Genomic DNA, 22968 nt, shown 5'->3' with positions numbered 1-22968 from the left:
CCCAACATGATAGGAGTGGCCACACCATCACCCTCAGTGAAAAATAGAGGCAGCCAACTAGTCATGTGGGCGCCCTCAACGAAAGAGAAGGGGTAGCTGCACAACCACCTCCAATAGGACAAAGGTGACTATGAAGCCACCTCCGACAAAAGAGTGGGAGTAACTTTAATGCCACTTCTAATGAAGAGAAGATGCGGCTTTTTTTTTCTTTTCTTTTTTTCTTTTTTTCTTTTTTTTTTTATTTATTTTTTTTTTTTTTCGAAACACTTGTAAAATTTTACTTTTCAGTTTACTAAATCAATTGTCTTAGTTGGATTTCTAAGACAACATTTTTTCAAATTTACGTAGGGAATAATGAACATTAGGCAGAAGCAAGATTATATATATATATATATATATATATCACTGCCGAATTATTCTCTTTTTTGGACTTTCACCAACATATTCTCCATGATGACCAATGTCCCATCTTCGAGAATGAAAGATTCATGAGCATCTGGACTTTAAAATGAAAGAAAGGAGTGAAAGTGATATGAACAGAAGCAAAAAAAAAAAAAAAATGAAGGGACTGGGAACCTGAAGTCTGGGCTTATTTGTGAAAGAAAATCTGAAATGTGTTATGAAAAGTGATTTCGAAAATTATTTTTATATAATTATTTGTGATAAATAACTTCTTCTTTTTTTCAAAGAATAGTAAATCATTACTCAATTTTCGTTTTATGAATATGAATAAGAAAAACCGAACCTAAGAAATGGCATAAGCAAGTTTTGGAAAAGAGAAGAAAGAAAAGAGATTTGATAGCATAGCATCACTATGCCTATTTATAAGATAAATTTCACGGTTCTTCTTCGTATTTTTTTAGTGTTCTTTTGGTTCTGCGTGAATATTATTTTCTAGAAAAAAAAAAAACCTTAATCTACCGGTCACTCAGGAAAAAAATAATAATAATAATATTCATGTAAGACTAAGAAAACACCAAAAACTGTAGCATTCCTCTATTTATAAGCCATATGAACGAATAATATAAGGAATGTAAATCACGAAATAATAATTAGATTTTCATATTATGAGCCGATTGGATCGGATTCTGATATTATCTGATAAGAAAATTGTGTATAATACTCTAATATTCCCCAAACTCAAGGTGTACACTTGAGAAGGAAAAAGAATAATTTATTTTATTATTATTATTTATTATTTATTTTTTTTAAAGCCAATTGCTCAATTTCACCTAATAAAGAACATATGTATAACTTAGTATCGTCGAATATCTTTATAATCCATCCTCGTTTTGATTAGGACAATTTTTTTATTTTATTTTATTTTTTCTACATTGGGTTGAATGAATTTTTTTAATATAGTCTATAAAATTTATATATATATTCTTTGAAGAAACATATGCTCTTTTACCATGAAGAAGCTGTGAGAACGATTCCCAAGGTATGAAAAAAAAAATAATAAAAAATGAAGAAGAATAAGATGGAAAGATCCCCCACCACGCCACGTGTACGGACAGTGAGCTTCAATTATAAGAAGACAAAGCTAGAAGGGGTTCCTTTGGGTTGACATTGATGTGATGTATAATGCTTCTTTCGGCTTCTGTCTGGTACTTTTATTTTGGCTGGGGTTTCAATATTTGGTGAAGATCTTTGGGTCACATGGGTGTTCCTTAGAAAAGGCATGCAGGACATAAAGTGGGGTTTTTTTTTGTTTTTTTTTTTTCAGGATTCTTGTTCTGTGAATGGGAGATTTGGCTTTAATTATACAAAAGTTAAGCAATTAGAGCGGGAACATTCCAATAAAACAACAAATCTACCCTACTTTATGTTTCACCAATGCCCTTGGAGCAACCTTTATACATCATTTGTTAAAAGTAATCACAGATTACATGTTTGTTTTCACTTTATTCATATCTCTAAAGTTGTTCTAGTGTTGATCATATGGTTGTAATCCTTATACTGTTTTCACTGAAAGGAAAACGAAAAAAGAAATCTATTTAGACAATTTGCAGAACAAGATTTTAACCCTAAAGTTTTCAACATATAAAACCAAAGGTCTGCATGAATTTTACATGCTCAGACATAATTCTTATTAGCAATCTACATACCTTTCATCCCCCACCTAGGCTTTACCAGAAAAAAGAAAAAGCTTCAAGCAGAAAAGGGATAACTGTCCAAAGAACCAAGATCCTGTGAGATGCCCTTCACATTTGTATTCACTTCCCAGTTGCCATGCTTTCTATTGTAAACATCCTGCAAAGCAGACCTAGCATTTATCAATTTTTTTATATGGTATTCAGGAATTCTGTTTTACCCAAAATGCAGCTTCTCATATAACACCTCTGCTTGCTATGCTGAAGTCACCAAAATTAACATTCTCCTCTTTCATGAATTAATCAGCCTTTCTTCAAAATAAACACACCAGTAATTGCTTGATCTGGACGCCCGTTATTTCAAGCTGCATCAATCATCATGCATGATTGCCACTTTCCTCAGAAAGCCAACAAAGGCCTGAATGATCACCACCAACCAAGAGAAAAGAAGAATCATTAAAAAAGCATAGTTTGAACTACGTTGATTATACATAAAAAATAAAAATAAAAATTGAGAAGACACTTCAATATCATCAAAATTGGGGTAACAAAATCACCCTCGCATGTTCTGTCAAGGTTTCATCCAAAAAACAAAAAACTAAAAAAGGCTAAAAAAACGAAGTCAATGCTTTTACTTGGGTAGGATATCCTATTGCTGTTTCATATCAGCACATGCCAGAACAGTGACAATTAACTACTTTCAAAAAAATATATGTATACCAAACCTCAATACTCGAAAAATATCTAATCTGCGAATTAACCAACCAACCAACACTATTCTTTTTATAAGTAATGTAAGAACCTATCAACATAATTTCAACCTCGCAAGGGAATTTACAAGTCCAAGTTCATTTCCAATGACAAATAGGTCATAGATAATATTTAAGAGTAATCAGGCATATTCAATCAAACCAAAAAGCTCCCAACTCTTCTCTCCAGTCCTTTAAGAGGCATTAGTTTAAGTCATATAGGTACCCTATTACCAAAATATGAAAAATTGCCCATTTCATAGATGCTTTCCACTAGAAGCTAATCCGTTCAATCAGCAAAAGTTATAAAAGCAATTATAGTTGGGACATCCAAGAGTTATTTTTTAATTCTTTTGTTTCCTTCTGTTACATGTGATTTATGTATGTATATTTAATTCCAATTTGAGGGATCAAAATAATATTCTTCCTCCAAGGAGAGAGAGAGAGAGAGAACTACAGTGGAGGACAAGTGATTACAAAAAAATTAATTCCAATTTGAGGGATCAAAACAATATTCTTCCTCCAAGGAGGAAGAGAGAGAGAGAGAGAGCGAGAGAACTACAGTGAAAGACAAGTGATTTCAAAAGTTTAGAGCAACATATCTCTAGCTTGCAATTTAGCACACTGAGAGAATTACCTCTCAATGAGGATGTTGAGATGATTCCTAACTTATGTCAAGACTATTATTCATTATTATTCTTATTATTATTCTTGTTGGCCGACTAAGCTTCTGTTTGAGCACATGCAGTCCTATTAAAAGCAATGACCTTACCATATGCTTGCGTATAAACAAAAGACAAAAAAATGCATGTGCATAGACAATTTTGAGGGGACATTTGCAGATGGTAAAGATATTTCTTTACTTGGCCTTTGAATTAAGTATTCTCTTACTTTCCAATGGCCCTTTCTATTATATGTATGTCAAACTAAAAGCCACTAGTTAAAGAAGACACAAATAGTATAGCCCATTAACTTGAACTGAGATGGACCACACCCATAATAATTTATTTTAAGATGGTGTTCTACTTGATTTACACTTTGTAAAGGGTAGTTTTAATAATTTGGTTCATTTTTCATTTCTCTCCCTTTTAGGCGCTCTCTTTATACTTCCTGTGTATGTGGGTTGCGCCCCTCTGCGCTTTTCTTTATATCATTATTACTTATCAAAAAAAAAAAAAATTTGGTGATTACAACCATATTGTCTATGATAGGAGACTAATGGGCATCCAGTATAATCCGTCAAGATACACTACACTTGTAAAGAATATGCAGAGATTCACTCTTAATAGACGCTTGATTACCTATCAAAAAAGTCTTAAGAAAATCAAGAATGACTTACACTTTGGATCTCCATCAAAGAACAAATACTCTTAACATTCTTTGTAGCCAAATGCATGTCAAGCAAATTCCCTAGAAAACAGAAGGAAGAAAATCCTAGTTCAACTTAATTCATTAGTATGTTATAACCACCGAAGGGGCTGACTAAGTAACAAGAAGCTTACTCCCAAGTGGTTTGGTGAGAAGAAGGATATGGGTTCAAGTCTCTAGGGGAACGATGCTAAAAGGGATGAGCCTCATGCCCATTAATCTCTACTCACTAGCTGCTTGCTACTATGCTTTTCGGTAAGGTTGGGATTAGGTTTTAGCTTGACCCATCTTGAGAGAGTGCCTGCAGATCTCCTGCATTGTGGACCTGTTTAGGCTGCTCCTAACAAGTGCCTAGTAGGTAAGATGCTGCTATAGTAATGCCCAAGTAGAGAGTTCCAACTTCTGATTCCCCCCTCCCCTCCTTACCCTTTTTGCTCCAAGGAAAAAAAAATGCATGTACATGCTTTCCATAGTTGCATAGTTGGAGAAATTGAGCTTTACATGATCCTAGCAATAATTCAAACCCCCCCACCCTTTTTTTTGTGCAGAGGAAAGAAAAGCACGTACATGCTTTCCATAGTTGGAGAAACTGAACTTTACAGGGTCCTAGCAATAATTCGAAAGCAACCTCGAAACTGGCAGCACAAAGATGATATGCCCCAGAAGGAAGAATAAAAATACAAAGTCATAGTGCCAAATAGATGGCCATCTCCAGTTAAAAAAAGGCCAAAATATGATTTTTGTCCCTGAACATTCTTTGACACTAGAGTAACGAGAGAGATGTTCAAAGGATTCTTGAACATACAAGCACCATGGAACTCTTGAAGAAACAACCACTTATAATATCTTCCTTTACTACCCTCCAACAATGCTGAAATAGAGCCATAGTGAACCCATCCTAACAAGAAACCTCATCCTATTCCATGTACCTCAAAAAGCTCCAACCACCTCCTTTTCAAATGACCACTCTAACCACGCCCTCTCCTCTCTCAATTGAATTACCCATCCTAACAAGAAGCCTCATCCTATTCCATGTACCTCAAAAAGCTCCAACCACCTCCTTTTCAAATGACCACTCTAACCACGCCCTCTCCTCTCTCAATTGAATTTGGCAGGAAACCCTCCACACAAGTCTTCAATCTATTGTTTCTTTAAAAAGGCTCTTCTGAAAATCGAACTATCTGATCCTTCACCACTACTTTCTTTAGTAAAAAGATCACCATCAACTTTGAAATACCCAATAAAATTAACTCTTTAATAGAAATTCACAAGCCAATGGAAAAATCATGTGACATGATCTCCTTTAAGCAAGTCACCCTCATTTTTAGCCACCAACCCAACCCCTCCATCAAGATGCCATTTCCAACTTAGATTTAAGTTCTTCCCTTCTAGTTTGTTCCTCTTTAAGACAAATTTACAGCCTCCTTTAAATCCAAACATTGAATGTCACCAACACTCTTCCCTTTCCAGTTTCTACATTCCAAAAGACCACTGTATTCTATTTTCTTGAATCTTCTTAAAAGGCCTTCGACTTCTAGCCAACACAAAACTAGGCAAGCCCTAAATGGAGAAACTCATCCACCATTTATGCACTTTCCCGAAAAAATCTTTCACATTAAGCCACATATTTACACCTCAATGTTCCCATTTCTCTCTCAAACTCGGATAAACAATCAAATAGGAAATGGTTAAAGATACGACTTGGGAGTAACAATTGCAAAGAGATTTCAAAATATTCCTTTTTATAAGTGAGTTTGCAAAATATTCCTAGCACTCTAGAGAAGCTAAACTTCAAGAAATTGACTTTGGATCCTTTATGAGACAAAAGTATACAAGCCACCACCCAATGGAAATTCCACCAAATTCAGTTTCCAAACGAGTTTGAAATTTAATCATCCCAGTTGATAATCTATCATCCCCTCGTTTCTCACTAGGGAAAACAACAACGTCAAAATCTCCTGCTATACACCTTGTTCCATCGCAACTACTCACTCCCTCTTTTAATTTCGTCAAGAACCACATTTAACCCTGTTTTCATTCAGTGCTTACATGCCAAATGATAGAAGCCATCAAATTATGATGCAAATAAGTGGTTTTTCATTTCCTCCACTTCATATGCTCTCACTCTCTTTACTTCCTTTTCTCAGTGTTTATTTCTAAATTTCTCACCTACATGTGACATCCTTTCCAGAGGTAATCAGGTGGATTATCCATTAGAAGGCAGATTGCTTACCTGGTCTAATAATCAAGACATGCCATCTATGCCTCCCATGATCGGGCTTTTTCTTTAGTAGAGTGGAAGGATTGCTTTGCAAACTCTGTGCAACAATCACTTCCTACACTTGTCTATGACTATTATGCTATTATGCTCATAAACTGAAGCTTCAAGACAATACTTGAGAAAATGGAATGAGAAATTTTGTGCGATGTAGGGGTCAAAACCACTCAAAGCAGTAGTTTGTATTTACGAAAAAGAGAACCATCATTGGAGGGCATATAATACAAGCACAACATTTCTGCGTGACTGGATGTTTGCACTTTTGATCGCAAGAAAATTTCTCTCCCGCCCCCCCCAAAAAAAAAGAAAAAAAAGAAAAAGAAAAGCCAAAATGTTAAAAAAAGTGCTTTGTTAAACACATTTTAAGCACATTTAGTTGTACCTTAATATTTCATAGAAATACTATCATTAGTACTGCTAATAATCTAACCTCTTCTATAAAATGCTTTTCCAATAAAATATTTTGTTTTATTGATAGTAGAATTAAATTACTCAAAAAAAAAAGAGGACAACAAAAGCCTTTATAATTCCTTTGGCTCTCTATACCAAACGCATATCTACTTTCAGAGAAAGAAAAGTAATGGAAACCTCTTCAACCTAGTTCTTATGTCATTTTTCTTTTAAAATAACATGTAAATGAATTTGCAGACAAACAAAAAGTAATAACTCCTTTAAAAAAAGAGAAATAAATCATATTTGATGAACATGTCAAAAATAGTTTATATTGTTATTTTGGCCCTGTACCAATCCAGAAATTTAACTAGTCCCCCATCTTGTCACAAGGCAAAAAGTATTAAAAAATATGTATTTATTTTTTTGGATAGTTTAAAACATGTAAATATCAATGTTCAAAAATGTTGGTCTAGTGCTGGAGCAACATAAACATCGACTATTTACACTTTGATATGTATGTTCTGGGTCTTATATATGCTACAAATATTTTATCTATTTGAGTTGATATTTTATCAATGCCTTACTACTCACAAATTTCTAGGAACAGATCTTAGAGAAGTCAAGGAAGATTTATTTCTAGAATTATATCTGCCCCCCTCCCCCAGATAAACATCCTTGTTCTTTCCCTAATCTCAAGCAATATGGAAGGAACCCTGTTAGTTGGATTCCAACCAAGAAAGCACATAGACTTAGGAACGCATACCAATCTTTGTATCTCATCTTACCCAAACTTTCCTTCAAAAAATTAGATACATGATAAGAACAGGTCTTTATCAAGTTTCTTGATGATAGGGAAACCCCCAAGGCAGGGCTACTTCATGTACCTAATCCTGAAGGATAAACCCTAGACCCGTATAATGCACCCCCACCACACAGATCAATTAAATCTAGCTTTCACAATGGGTGTGGCCGCAAGGAATTGTTTGTATCCAAGGAGATTTGAACCTTAGATCTAATGATTATGCCACCAAAGACCAAGGCATTCACCACTTGAGCCAACTTCTTGGGGTTAGGTCTCTATCAAGTTTCAGGATAACCTTGCTGAGACAGTGGCCAACAATGTTGTATCCACCTTCTACTTCATCCTTGTTTTGCACTTTGGATGCTATCTAATCTTATTTGTTGCTTTGTTTACTTATCCTTCTGTTTGTTACTTGGATTTGGACCTCTTCAATGCATTACTTTCCCTCTTATGATATTTTATTTCCAATATGTCTGTCTGTAGGTTGTCTTTATAGAAGCCCTCCTATAGATGTAATCAACTAACTCAATCTCACAATCAAAACATTCTAAGCAGGTAAACTTTAAATTTGCAAACTCATAACAAGGGAGATCGTGAACATGATGCAAACCTGCTAACATGTTGTTGCAGCAAATAATCTGAATCTTTACGAAGTATAAATCCTCTTGTCTGGCAATGACCTCCCTCTGCTTTTAGGTAAACTTGATCTCTCTGGCGAGCTTCCCCCAACATTATTCCCACCGTGCATATTTGCTCTTTTAGAAAATTTGGATTGAACTTTTTCCATCGTCTTACCAGGTTGTTTTCCACCTGCCCTTCTTCTTTCAGGTTTTCTCAAAGTCTCCTTCGCATCCAAATTCATTTTCCAAGCTCTATTTCCTCTATTATCTGAAACATTTCTTCTAACACCTCTGTGACTCTCATTTTCATCCTCATGTTCGTATTTATTGTCGCTGGCATCCTCAACACCTGCCCTTCTTCTTTCGGGTTTTCTCGAAGGCCCCTTCGCATCCAAATTCATTTTCCAAGCTCTACTTCCTCTATTATCTGAAACATTTCTTCTAACACCTCTGTGACTCTCATTTTCATCCTCATGTTCGTATTTATTGTCGCTAGCCTCATCAACACCTGCCCTTTTTCTTGAAGGCCCCTTCGCATCCAAATTCATTTTCCTAGCTTTACTTCCTCTATTATCTGATACATCTCTTCTAACACCTCTGTGACTCTCATTTTCACTTTCATGTTCGTATTTATTGTCACTAGCCTCCTCAATGCCTGCCCTTTTTCTTTCAGATTTTCTCGAAGGCCCCTTCGCATCCAAATTCATTTTCCTAGCTTTACTTCCCCTATTATCTGCAACATTTCTTCTAACACCTCTGTAACTCTCATTTTCATCCTCATGTTCGTATTTATTGTCGCTAGCCTCCTCAACCTCAGCTTCCGAAGAATCATACAAGCCCCCTTCATGTTCTTCCCCACTTTCAATATCCTCCACTTCCTCTCCTTTCCCTTTTTCATCATGACCCGTCTGCTTTTTCTTTTGAGTACTTGCACCTGGAACGCTAACCGGTTTACTATTTTCCTTCACCATATTCATGAGGTGAATATACTGATTCCTCATGCTCATCAATGGATGATCCTCAACTAGCAAACCCCTTTTATAACCTTCTCTCAAAACCACAGTGTAGGTACCAATCTTACTCGACAAATAGAATATACCCGAGTCCTGCAGCAATGCTCTCTTAAACCTCGACCTAAGCCCCAAATACTCTCCAAGGCATAGTATATTATCCCTCTCCGTCTTCTTTGGCACAAGAATATGAAGCAACTCGTGCAAAACCGCGACCGCCCACTTCTCCGATTCATCACTCTTCGGCGGAAGATGAGACGCATTCTCATAAGGAGAAATGTAAGGCAACTTCTGCCACTCATCCACCCACTTCTTCCACTTCTTGTCCATCTCAAATCCTCTCGAAAATTGCATAGGGAATGCTAAAGCCATTCCCTTTGTGTAACCCAATTTCCCATTCATCGCCTTCTTCTCCATAACCGAAGTGGCAAGCTCATTGCTCCAACAAACCAGTTCCAAAGCTCGCGTATCCTCCGACCCTTTTGCAGAATCTCTGTGACCCACAATCCGAAAATAGTCCGGGAACTCGGGGACTATGGTTTTCTCGTAATCTTGAGGAAGACCCAGATCCCATTTCAAGAGCTCGATGACACTGAGCGGTATTCTATTGGCCCTAGATATCATCAGGAGCTTCAAAACCCGGTCCGCAGCCTGTTGCTTATAGGTCTCGCTCTGATAAACCAACTGCTCTTCGGCGTCAAGGTTGAGGACCTCAGGGGTGAGGCGAACGTGTGGGTGGATGCGGATGCCGCCGGGGAGGAACTCCTCGAAAACGGAAGGGTATCCGCGGACGAAGTCGATGGGGCGGGTCGGGATCTGGAGGGAGTCTCGGTTCTGGGCGATGACGGAGATAGGGACGGACTTGGATGGCTCAGATTTGATGAAGTTCTTGAGGTTGAGCAAGGGTCTGAGGTTCTTCTCCTTCTCCACAGCGTGGTCGAGGCCGCGGTCTCGGACCCATTTGATGGTGGCGTCTTCCACGAACGTCCGGCGGTGGCGGATGAGCTGGGATTGAGAGTGAGAGAGTGGGTTTGGGAGAGAGCGGAAGATGAACTGCATTTGGTCTAACTTTCTGCTCTTTGCTGCCTGCCTCCTCTGTTTTGTTAGCTGCGTTCTGCAGAAAGGGAATTGAATGTTGGTAAAAATGAGGGTTTTAGGAGGGTTTTGTTTTGGACTACTCTTTTACTCTTTCTTTTTCTTTTTCTTTTTCTTTTTTTTTTGTTCCCCCCTTTTTAACATTTTTAACATATAACATTTTTAAAAAAAAAATTTGGGTTTAATTTAATCACAAGATATAAAGTACGATTTTTTTTTTGTTTTAAAGTCAAAATTATGTCTCTCTGCAAATTTTTAAAGATGTTGAAATAACTTTTATAAGAGTAATTAGGGCTGTAAATGAACAAAGTTACCCGTAAACTCACCTGGACTCGACTCGATACAATACATACATACCTGTATAAAACTCAGCTCGCTTATTATTGCGACTCATATATATATATATATATATATATATATATATATATATATATACTAATTAATAAAAATAACTTATATTGTAAAAGTTAATCATATGGTCATATCTTAAATGATATAATCATTAAGTATCTAATGTTAATTGAATCAGCAATTTGAATTGTTAAATCATATGATTGAATGGAAACTTATTATACTTAATAGTATATTAATAAAATTTGTTTATTATGTTTCATTGATTTTCTTTTTATACTTAAATATAAAATTTAAATAATCTGATACATGTTGAGCTTGACCTCAAGTACTTGGCTCAAGCTCGTCAAAAATTTATGAGCTCGAGCTCAGGCAGGAGTACCCACCCTAGCCAAGCTTAGACACGGAATGGGGCTTGTGTCATGCTCAACAAAAAATTCAACGAGCCAAGCTTGAGCAAGCACTACCCACTCAAGCTCGCTCGTTTACACCCCTAAGAGTAATGTTAGAAGTTTTTTCTTGTGTCGTTCTAAAAACAATGTAACTTTTAAAATTATTATTGAATTTATAATTGAAATTAAGTTGTTCGGATGGCATGCAATTGGCAAAAGAGTACAAACAGAGTGAAGTGAACGGATAGAAATTTTCAATAATTTTATTGTCTAAATGGTTAAATATAATTTATCTGAACAACCTTTCCAAACAAGCAAGTATAGGTCCTATAAAAATTATGGAAAGTGCTAGGCTTATAAACACATTTTACAAAAAACATTTTATAAACTGATGTGGCATGATATAATTGGGTTTCTCAAAATTTGAATTTATCTCATATTCAATTATATTGTGCCACATCGGTTTATAAAAGCTTTTTTATAAAATGTGTTTGTAAAGTTAATATTCCTAAAAAATTATATCTCATTTGTTACTTCGATTATTAGCAATTTATAAAATAAAAATTGCTAAAAACTGGGACCCAAGATAATAGGGTGTAATAAACTTTATTTTCCAGTATGCTGTACTTGGAAGACACGATACACCCTAAAGTTTCAATCATGTCTTGATGCTCGTGAAGCATTGATTTTACAGGCTTCACAATTTATTGATAATACCTAAAAGTTCACCAATCAAAAACAGCCTAAAAAATCACCGATAAATAAATAAATAAAGACTAAAGAAAAAGGTAGTTTCACAAAATTAACAGAAAGAAATAAATATATGTAGCTTCTATTTTTAAGAAAACTATTTAGACACGTGACTTGATGGTGCAAAGTGAACCATTGGATCATACCAATCAGCTACAACTGTACCAACAACAATTCTGCTTGATTTCTATCCACCGTTCAATGCAGTTTGATGGATGGTTTCCAATGATCCACACCATTATTGGCTTATTGCACCTATCCAAATCCAGCAACCCCCAATCATATAAGTATTTTGAGAAAACTACCTTTTGTATCATGAGCTAAAGCATCCTGGTACTTTTATTTTATAAATTGCTAATTGTACTATTTTGCTCTCATCAACTATCATTTTGTGCTTAAAACTCTATTCCGTCAGTTAAAACTGTTAACTCAGACGGTCAAAGTGATAATATGTTATAGTTTATAGGGGCAAAGTTAGGGCTGGCAAAACAGGTACCTGACAAATAAATAGGTACCCATTTATCCTATGCATGCAACAATTTTTTTATGACACCTATATAAACCTTATTATAAAAAAAATATGCATAGGATAAATGGGTCGTAAATGAGTTATATCAGGTACCTGTTTTGTCAACCCTAGACAAAGTGACAATGTGTTGTAGTTCATAAAAGCAAAGTGATAGGTTGACCGTCTGAATTAACGGCTTTAACCGACAAAAGTGAGTTTTGAGTACAAAATAGTAGTTCATTATAAATTAATATTTTATGATACATAAAAATACCATTTAGTTGGACAAAATACGGGAAATTAACACTTTTTCCTTTTCTTTATGGGTTGTTTTTCAAAAAAATAAAAATATAAACAAATAATATAAAAGAAATTTATCTTAAAATATTTTATTGGGTCGAAAAGATTGGTCGGTGCTTGGCGACAAAGATTGTGCCAGCGCAAGCAAAGAGTACAAACTCATGATAACCCAATCAATCACAGGGAAAAAACGCCCACTTCCCATAATTTCTACACCAAAATCAGAGAGGAAAAAACCCACATTCAATTCAACTGGGGAACCTCATTTCTCGACGGGCCCACCACCGCCGGGGAAGATCCGGCATGGCCGCCTCTTCTGCCGCTGCGTCCGTCGCTAACCCGCCGCCCAGCAGCTTTGATTTCTCCCCCGATTCGCCGCCCAGGCTCGCTCTCACCCCAGATCAGTTCGCGCGCTGCTCCGAAGCGCTCGGGTTCTTCCGCCAGAAGCTCTCCGCGCCTCAGACCATCGCACAGGAGTTCGCTCGCTTGCAGGTTGGTTCTTTTGGTTGCTCATCGTGTGCTCCCGAGAATGTGTAGGAAAAGAAAAGATACAAAATTTCACGAGGGTTTTGAAACATGACGGTTCATGTTGTTAATTTTCTGCTTCAAGAAAGTTGATCTTCTGAAACTCTCTTGGGAAAGTGTCACTGGAAAACACGTTTGCGTAAGAATTTGGTTTCAAAGACAAATGCATTTAAGGATGGTCCTCTTGAAAAAGATTGGATCTTTTAAGGTGGACAAGGAATTTATTTCTGATGGGGTATCATTTGTATTACTATTTACCTTTTGTTTATGCGGTTCTGTTTTGGTTACAGTACTAAGTTTTAAAGTTGATGTCAGGCCAATAGGATAACACCATCTGAGATGCGGAGAAGCTGTACTGTGGCTTTTGACAGTGTCAATTTGAGCAAAAACCGCTACACGGATGTCGTGCCATGTATATCTCATCTTTGTTTCTTTTGATGCCTCAATGCTTAAGCAATTTGAATTTTCTTTCTCACAAATGGATATATATACATATATGAAGTTTGAAGACCAAGTTTTTTGTCACCAGATTGCTGTATTGTTGTTGATTTCAGTTGACAAGAATAGGGTTGTTCTTAATTCGTGTACGGATTACAGACCGGAAGCGAGGGGCTACATAAATGCGAGCCTTGTCACGGTACAAGCTTATATAATCAATATTTAGTTGATAGTGTCTCTCAGTAGAATATTCTAAGATGTTTGGAACTGTCTCCTATCTCCTTGTTTTGACCTTTCGATAATGACTCATTTCAATGTAGACTTCTTCCACGGAAAATGTTTCTCAGTTTATTGCCACGCAAGGTCCACTACCGCACACCTACGAGGATTTCTGGGAAATGGTACTCCAGTACCATTGCCCTGTGATTGTGATGCTGACCAGGTTGGTCGACAATTACAAGGTACTTCACTGTGTAGAGTTTAAGGTAATTTTGTAATTTGCAGTTGCATATAATTACTCAAATCTTTGATATCCAGCATAAGTAGTCCATGACAAAACTAGCACTTTTACATCAAAAACTGGAAAGGGTTTAATATAGCATTTACAAATGTTAAAGGGGCAACCCCAGATGATGTATTTCATCAATTATGAGAACATGGAATTGGCACTCAGTCTGGGTCATTGGTTGAATATATTCATGTTTCTGAGCCAGTTTTAGATGTTTTGTGGTGTGTAAGTATTTATATTTAAACAACTTAGACTTATCCAGTGCTTTTCATCGACTGGGTACTTTGTTACCTTTCTATCTTTAAGTATTGGGCTTCACCAGATTGCCTTTGGATTTTACTTGACAAAAGATGTATGGGCTTCATCAGAATAACAATTGTTCCACCTATAATGTAAACCCTTTTGACAGGGTTATTGGGGGCATCATTTCCTCATATCTTTCTTCTTCTTTTTTTTTCTATTATTTTTAAGGGACACTCTTATGATAAATTACTTCACATGTGCAGGCACATAGATGCCTTTTGGTTTATGACCAGCTTGATCTTTTCTAACTTTACTAATGAATATATTATTGTCATGCTTGTAATGTGGTCATTAGTAAAACTATTTCTGCTTATATTACTTTTATGTGGTTGTGATGTGCAAACCTACGGTCATTGTCTCGACTTTTCATATTCATTTGATGATTCTTATAATCTTGCATAATATAGTTTTAGATTTCTTATTTCATACTTATTTGTTAGATGCCTTCTGATTTAAACTTTATGTGCAGATGGTAAAATGTGGAGATTATTTCCAGGCAGAGGATGGTCCTAGGGAATTTGGTGATATATGTATTGTCACTAAATGGATAAGAACTACTGACACTTCATTAGAGTTACACCTCTTGGAGGTGAACCATAGGGAGGTAAGATGAATTTTTGAAAATACTGCTGATAATATGTAAACTGATGCTTTATGGATTCTTTAGGCATACCATATAGTGGAAATCCAGCATGATATTGGGGACAAACTTTGTTTGACAAAATGAGAATGCATGTTTCTCCCATAAGTTATGTAAATATAGTTTGAAAAAGTATATCTATTCCTTGTGATGAGTAACATGGGTTATCTTAGATTAATTTAGAGGTAAGGCTTCCTGACGTCTGACAGCTCAGGAATTTGGAGATTAAGATCTTTCAGTGATCAATAAAAATGGGATAGAAAAGTATTAGATTTTGGATTCTATGGTTAAGAAGGCTAATTTAATTATTGGTAATAGAAAAAAGGGTTGTATTAAATTTTTTTCTTCTTTTTAAAAGAATTTATTGGTTGAAAAGAAAAAGGAAGAAGAAGAAGAAAAGAGGTTGCAGGATTTTTACGAGCAGCAGTTCCTTGTGGTTGAAGAAGAAGAAAAGGAAGGGTAATCTAGATGCTCATTAGCAGTTCCTTGTGGTTCTTACTTTTCCTTTGGTGATAAGTTATTATGATGTTCTTGTTCTTTTTGCTCCTATTAGTTAGGTGGCTTCTCTTGCATACTCTCTGTGTACCTAGGGATAAAGTTTTAATTCTGTGTTATTCTTTTCAGCCCTGAAAATGGAGGTAATGAATATTAAATGCCAATCTGTTTGGTGAGGAATATGTTAAAGTAATAACATAGGGTCTTTGCTTGTACATTCAAGGCCCTGGCTTTAGCTTAAGTTGTAAAGAGTCTTACCAATAAAAAAAATATCCCTGTAATCAATGAGGTGCTTTCACAGAATTAAACTGCATTTGTTGGGGAGCGGATAAATTTTAGATGTGGTTCTCATTGCTAATGAGCATCTAGATTTGAGGCTTAGAAGTTGGGACCTTGAGTTAATCTGCAAGCTAGTGTGATAAGCTCTTGTTCATTTGGCAAATATCTAGTTTCTAAGTTGACAATATTCCGGTTTTGGCTGGAGTACTCAATGGCATGGTAGAAGAGTTGGTGTGGGCATGGGCATTTTTTGAAGTTTCTTTGGATCTCTAGCAAATAGTTATGCTAATTGCCCATGTTTTAGGGTACCATCTTCTTTTCTTCTTTTTCTTTTCGCCCGGCAAATTGTGTTTAGAATAGCTCCTTCTAAAGTGAATTTTGTTCTCTCTGTCTCCCTCTATACAGATTTTCTCCTTAGAGTTTCTGCACCCCCCTTCCCAAAAAAAGAAAAAAAGAAATCAAAGAAAAGAAACAGAGAGGGAGAGAGAGAGAAGTGGTGGTTTGAAGTGTTGAATCCTCTTATTTTCACAGCTGGAATAGTAACCCTTCTTTGCCTTCTAGATTTCATTTGGAAGGACTGCAACCAAATTGATTCTGGAAATCGAAGCCCTTATTATTCCTTTTGCCTCTTCTCCCTCCTGTCCAATTTTCTTATGTGCTTCTAGGTCCTTGTACTCGTCCCATATATGAGGCATTTGTCCTCCAAGATGTTAGTGATACTATTCATTTATTCCACCAAAAAAATGCAGAAAAGAACACAGAAAGACATCAAGGAGCCCCTGAAGATATGCTGTATAGTTATGCTGTTCTCAATTTGTATCAATTACCAAATGAATTTACTAGTGTTCGAATGTATACCTTGCTTTATAAATTGGTGTTCTTATTGTGTGATTTGTAATTGATTTCCCACCTACGGAAATGTCTTTTTCTCTTAGCCATTGTCATCTATATTGCAGTCCGAGGAGGCACCCATATCTGTTCTGCATATTCAGTATCCTGAATGGCCCGATCATGGAGTTCCAAAGGACACAATTGCAGTGCGTGAAATTTTGAAAAGACTATATCATGTACCACCCAGTCTTGGCCCAATAGTGGTGCACTGCAGGTTCAGCTCAAGTTTATATAATCTAAATGTGCCATGATAATGCTCCATATATCATATGTGCACTTTTTTCTGAAACTCTCTCTCTCTCTCTCTCTCTCTCTCTCTCTCTCAGTGCAGGTATTGGGAGAACAGGAACATATTGCACCATTCATAACACAATTCAAAGAATTCTTGCTGGAGACATGTCTGCTTTAGATCTTGTTAATACCATAACCATGTTCAGGTCTCAGAGAATTGGAATGGTCCAAACGCCGGTATAGTTACTTTATAATAATTTCCATGGTAATGTCATATAATTAATCCATTATTACACTAGTGAAATTCTGCTGGCCTGAAAGAAGAGCTCTAAGTTTATGGCTCAACCTGAAGGTTTGGCCCGAGTATTGAACTATGGACTTGTGCAAGCCCGAAGGACCAGTAGAAACCTTAACCTGATTTATTTCATGTAGATGGGGCAATTTGTCTGTGTACTGGGGGGCAAGTTTGTCCTTTCCTAGTAGCCTGTGCAGAAAGCCCTATTTTGTTTTTGTTTTTACTTCCTTGCATTATGGCTCTGGTTGGTTGACAGGTTGCATGGTAACAGAGTTGCACAAGACGGTTATAGGGGAGCAAGCAGTAGTGTTTTTAGTTTCTTTTTGGTCTAATATCCTTTAGAGCGCAGAGAAAAGGCTGAATATTATGTGACAAGAATGTAGATTAATCTCATTCTCATTACCCCTCCTCAACCAGTCAACCCCCTCTCTTTCTCCTTTTTCTTAAAAATGAATGCTGAGTCTGCTCTACTTCTGATGCTCCATCTTTTTTAACTTACTGTTTCTTAGGATCAATATTGTTTCTGCTATAAAGCAATCATTGAAGAATTAGAAGACCTAATCTCAGAGTTCAACACTCAAAAGGAGTTGAAAATGGTATGTCCATGTCTTCAAGTTTTTGTGCCTTTTGCGTAGATTGTGCACCAACATGGTGTAGAAGTCTTTTACTAGAATAATAAATTTTACAACATTGATTTCGTTTTATTATATTACCTTCTACTGTATGATGTCTTTGTAGGCTCATTTGCTAATACAGATGTCTTTTATTTTGTTCTTTGGGCAGCTAGATCAATGACTCTTACTTTTCAGTTTTCATTAGTACCAATGCTGAATAAGGCTGACAGAATCCTCTAGCTGCCTTCTTATTTTTCCGAAGTCAATTTTATGCTTCTCCCGGCATGTTTTTCAGCAGCTGGATCTGGTGCCTCATCATGGCAGTGGAGCCAAAAACATTGCTGAACAAGTAATTTATTCTCCTCAAATCCTCTGGTTATCTCCCTATAAACATAAGAGGCAGCCGAGGAGCTGAATGGCCTGTACTTGATGTTATAATGGTTCCCTGCTGATTCTTAGAAAAATGAACTGAACTTTGTAACTACAGTAGGCTTCGTGATTCATTGAGTTTAGACAGTTTGAAGTTGTTGTTTTCTGTTGAGGCCAATAATTCCATCTTGCATGATGATTACAACTACTATAAATTTGATTGCTTCAAAAGCTCTAGATAGTTATGCTTCTGCTCTGTTTATGATGTTGTAAATGGTTTCACTCCATTTAAAAATGCACCGGAGAATCACATACTTTAAGAACACATGTTAGTTTAATAGACTGCGTCGGCGGATATCCACCATCTCTTAGTTTAAAAGATGGAAGAAGTTAGGTTTTTGAAAATAATTGGACAGAAGAATAATCTCACGGGGTTGCTCCTGGTGTAAAAGTACAACAAAAAATTCGCCACCTCTTCTTTTAAGGTTGAAAAAACTTGGCATTTCATTTTCAACCTCATCTCCTGATCTCCCCCACTATTGACTCTTCCCCTATTACTCTACCACCGCCATGAAGTCTCTATTCCGCTATCTTTTTCGTCGTCATTTCATGACACAGAATGGTCAATTCACCTTTAAATTATTCCCTTAATTTGGTCAAAGAAGTGGTTCGATCACCTGAGCATTGGCGGTTTAATCCTTGTGCTTCAACCAATGCGTGCCATGTCTACTTCAATCCGTGTTTAACATATTCGGTTAAACTTTTTCTCAAACTATTTTAGTGGTGTTATTTTGTATATTCGCAAAGATCATTGTTGCTTTATATGATTCCGTAAACTACAGTGATTTATTCCCGTAGATTACCTAATTTACAATTAGCTTCATCTTGTACCAAAATGAATTCAGAGACCTGTAGGCAAAATTAATCCCAACATTATTTCTTTTTATTCCATATTAATCACTTTTTATTATTATTATTCAAATAAAAAAATTACTACGAAACAAATTTTTTATACTTTTTTCATACAAAACATATTTTTTTCACTTTTTTTCACAAAACATTTTCACTAAAACCAACAAAAAAAGGCACTACACTGCCGGCCCGGTCCAGCCTTTGGCAAACATAGCCGTAAGATATAACAAAAAAAACAACTTATTTCCAACAATCAAATTGGGTAAACCTCAAACACTGATTTCACATTCTTTCCTTACGGTTGAAGGATTCATACGTATACGTTGGCATCTTTGTGTTGTTTCTATCTTCTTCTCTAATTTTTTTTTTTTTTCGCCTTTCTTTCTTTTATGCTATTAAATGCTTTCGACAAATTGAAAAGCTCCAAACTCCACGTTTAATCTTCCATGCAGACATCGTTGACTTTGTCCTCTTGAAAACATCCTTAATTAACAAAAGTGGAAAATATCTCATCTCTCTTCTATCTTTCCCTTCCGAGTAAACATCCTTAACAAAAGGGAAAGTCTCTTATTCCTTTTGTTTCGTGCTGGCAAGGGAGGAGCCTTCTTTTGTAACCTTTAAAATCATTATTAATTTAAAATAAATTAATATTATATTTTGATCAAATTATAATTTTAAAAGTTAAATCAATTTTAAGAAAATAAAAAAAATAGTCTCTTAACATTACTCAAATTTATTTTACGTCCGCATCTTCTAGCCCTACCACGCCACCTCTCCATCTTCATTGGCTCTGTATCCAACTGTTGCTTACCTGTTATGCTGCAAGTGCAATTCACGTATTGTCACGGCAGGCATAGCTTGTATGTGTCGTTCCTTTATTTTAGCTCTCACCTCATATTTGATGCATGTAGGGTGAATTTGGAAGAAGAAGAACGGATGAAGGAAAGAAAAAGAATAAGGATTAAGCCGTACAGTCCAAAAATAAATAAATAGAGTTTGACGGAATCTCACGTCAAAGAAGAGTCACACTTAGAGTTTGTTTGGAATTGCGTTTGAGAAATAGAGCTTTTAAGTTAAAAATAGCTTTTGCCAAAAGTGTTTTTTTTTAGGGGTGCAAAGGCGGGCGGTTTTTAACCGCCCTCTAACCGCTATAACCGCCAATCGCCTAACCGCCTAACCGTTTAACCGCATTAACCGCTAACCGCCTAACCGCCATAACCGCCTAGCGGTTAGCGGTTAGCGGTTATTGGGTCTACTAACCGTAACCGCTAACCGCTAACCGCCTTTTTATATAATATATTTTTATAATTATACATATAACATAATCACTTGATCATTAAATCACAATTTTTTTAAAAAATAATTAAATCACAATTTGAGTATTAATATATTATCACTATAATTTATATGATTATATCATATAATCACTTGATCATTAAATCACAATTTTTTTTTAAAAATAATTAAATCACAATTTGAGTATTAATATATTATCACTATAATTTATATGATTATATCACATGAGATTGATTATTAAATCATTTGATTATATAATAACAAATTATACATATATAATATGACATAACTCATAAGTATACTAATTCATACTAATACAACAATTAAATATCTAGATACTTATTTCCAATGTATGTTATAAACCTATAAGTCTATATAAGTCTACATATGTATATGAATAATATAAATGTATAATATCAATAGTTAATCATATGATTCAATGACAATTCAAATACTTTATTCAAGACTTCAAGTGAATCATATTATTAATGTACAATGATGATATGATTCGTATAATATCAAATTAAGTAATTGACATTGGATTAAACAATGACCAATGTGTTACTTATAAACATAATTTAAGTATTAATGTATTATCATTATAATTTTAGTAATTTATATATTATCACTATAATTGATATGATTATATCACATGATGACTTGATCATTAAATCATATGATTATATAATAATAAATAATACATATATAATATGACATAACTCATAAGTCATAAGTCTACAAGTTAATCATATGATTCATGTACAATGATAATCACAATTGATTCAATTGAATTAAACAATATGTTACTTATAACTACAAGTCTACAATTTAATTAAAGCATTATTAGATACTTTAGGAATTTAGGATTTAGGAGTTTGAACATTACCATTTACCATTAGATATTAAGTTCAATTCAAAGAAAAAAGATTATAAGTAAATATGATAAGAATTTAAATAATTAATCATATGATATAATTTAATGAGACTATATGATTATATAATATCAAATTAAGTAATTGACATTAGATAACAATGTGTTACTTATAATCACAATTGAAGTATTAATGTATTTTTTGAACATTTTTTAGAAAAAGAAATTTAACCATTTTTTGAAAGAAAAAAAAAAAGAAAATTAACAATTTTGAATTATATATATATATATATATATATATATATATATATATATATATATATATATATATAGTTATATTATATGCATATTGAATAATATAAATGTATAAGATAAATATTTAACTATATGATCCAATTACAATTCCAATACTTAATCAATTATTCATGTACAATGACAATGACAATGTGATTCATATAATATCAAATTAAGTAATTGACATTGGATTAAACAATGTGTTACTTATAACTACAATTGAAGTATTTTTGTTTGTTTGTAAGTTTATAAGATCAACACTTAATCATATGATCCAATGACAATTCAAATATTTATAGCAATTGGGCCTAAGAAGATATTAAAAATACAAGAAAAAAAAATGAGGGTAAAAAAAAGCCAAATTTTAAAAAAGCGGTTAGCGGGCGGTTAGTGAAATTTACTAACCGCTAGGGCGGTTACGGTTAGCGGTTATTGCCACTAACCGCTAACCGTAACCGCCTTTGCACCCCTATTTTTTTTTTTTACAATTTTTAGGCTTTTTAGACCCTTAAATGAACTTTTAATTTTTTTACCAAACAAATATTTTTTTTCTTCAAACTCAAACGCAATTCTAAACAGACCCTTAATATATCTATTAATTTTATATCTTAAGTTCGATCCCTGAATGCATGGCTTATTTAACCGTAACCGCCTTTGCACCCCTATTTTTTTTTTTTTACAATTTTTAGGCTTTTTAGACCCTTAAATGAACTTTTAATTTTTTTACCAAACAAATATTTTTTTTCTTCAAACTCAAACGCAATTCTAAACAGACCCTTAATATATCTATTAATTTTATATCTTAAGTTCGATCCCTGAATGCATGGCTTGTTTTCCATTTTAATTAAATATTTACATATTAGTTAAGCCTGATGACTTGTTGAATTTAAATTCATGTGGGAAGAAAAATATTAAATTATTACAAATTTACCACTAAAGCTTCTGGAAAAAAAAAAATATGCTTCTGGAACAAAATGTAATTTGACAGTGCCCTATGCAAGTAGGCGGCCAATGTTTATCACGTGGAACATGGACCATTGGATGAAAATCACTGATGGTTAGTAGTTGTCTTAGATTGACTACACGTGTTTCTTTGGACCACCGATTTTCTTACAGTTAAGGCAACGCTATAATTAATGCTGCCATGTGATATTTTATTTGTGCTCCAAAGAATCACATGACGTCAAGTTTTTGTTTATGAGTTGACCAATAAGTTCAGGTTGACTTTTCAACGGCGGGGATGAATTCATACACATGATTTTGTTTACACGAAGAAGTCTCTATTTTCATATTTGCTG

The 22968-nt window shown here is 34.9% G+C and overlaps 2 protein-coding genes across 4 annotated transcripts; one reads left to right on the top strand and one right to left on the bottom strand.

Moving 5' to 3' along the window:
- Positions 1 to 2056: 2056 nt before the first annotated feature.
- On the bottom strand, positions 2057 to 10435 carry LOC132184334 (Ubiquitin carboxyl-terminal hydrolase family protein). 3 transcript variants are annotated; one of them, XR_009440551.2, is made up of 3 exons: positions 8294 to 10435; positions 2341 to 2511; positions 2057 to 2253 (listed from the first exon to the last, which is right to left on the bottom strand). XR_009440551.2 is itself a non-coding variant. In XM_059597926.2 (2 exons), exon 1 carries the CDS (start codon positions 10370 to 10372, stop codon positions 8330 to 8332), a length of 2043 nt encoding a protein of 680 aa, XP_059453909.2. In that variant the 5' UTR covers positions 10373 to 10435; the 3' UTR covers positions 2057 to 2511; positions 8294 to 8329. The 3 variants fall into 3 exon arrangements, 2 of the variants coding, with proteins under 2 accessions (XP_059453909.2, XP_059453910.2); XM_059597926.2 differs by having other exon boundaries at positions 2057 to 2511; XM_059597927.2 differs by having other exon boundaries at positions 2057 to 2511; positions 8302 to 10435.
- A 2446-nt stretch (positions 10436 to 12881) lies between these two features.
- Positions 12882 to 18553, top strand: PTP1 (protein tyrosine phosphatase 1). The gene is made up of 9 exons (XM_059598300.2): positions 12882 to 13201; positions 13550 to 13646; positions 13789 to 13871; positions 13993 to 14133; positions 14953 to 15087; positions 16854 to 17002; positions 17115 to 17256; positions 17824 to 17910; positions 18098 to 18553. Exons 1-9 carry the CDS (start codon positions 13013 to 13015, stop codon positions 18107 to 18109), a joined length of 1035 nt encoding a protein of 344 aa, XP_059454283.2. The 5' UTR covers positions 12882 to 13012; the 3' UTR covers positions 18110 to 18553.
- The last annotated feature ends 4415 nt before the right edge of the window (positions 18554 to 22968 follow it).

Source organism: Corylus avellana, chromosome 7 (assembly GCF_965113065.1).
Source record: "Corylus avellana chromosome 7, dhCorAvel1.hap1.2, whole genome shotgun sequence".
Classification (NCBI taxonomy): Eukaryota; Viridiplantae; Streptophyta; class Magnoliopsida; order Fagales; family Betulaceae; genus Corylus; species Corylus avellana.
Note: the sequence above shows the minus strand (reverse complement) of the source record. Positions and strands in the feature narration are given on the sequence as shown.

Coding starts and splice junctions, on each gene's coding strand:
- PTP1 (XM_059598300.2), top strand. CDS start 13,013: ATGGCCGCCTCTTCTGCCGCTGCGTCCGTCGCTAACCCGCCGCCCAGC. Junction 13,202..13,549: donor AGGAGTTCGCTCGCTTGCAG/GTTGGTTCTTTT, acceptor AGTTGATGTCAG/GCCAATAGGATAACACCATC. Junction 13,647..13,788: donor CTACACGGATGTCGTGCCAT/GTATATCTCATC, acceptor TGTTGATTTCAG/TTGACAAGAATAGGGTTGTT.
- LOC132184334 (XM_059597926.2), bottom strand. CDS start 10,372: ATGCAGTTCATCTTCCGCTCTCTCCCAAACCCACTCTCTCACTCTCAA.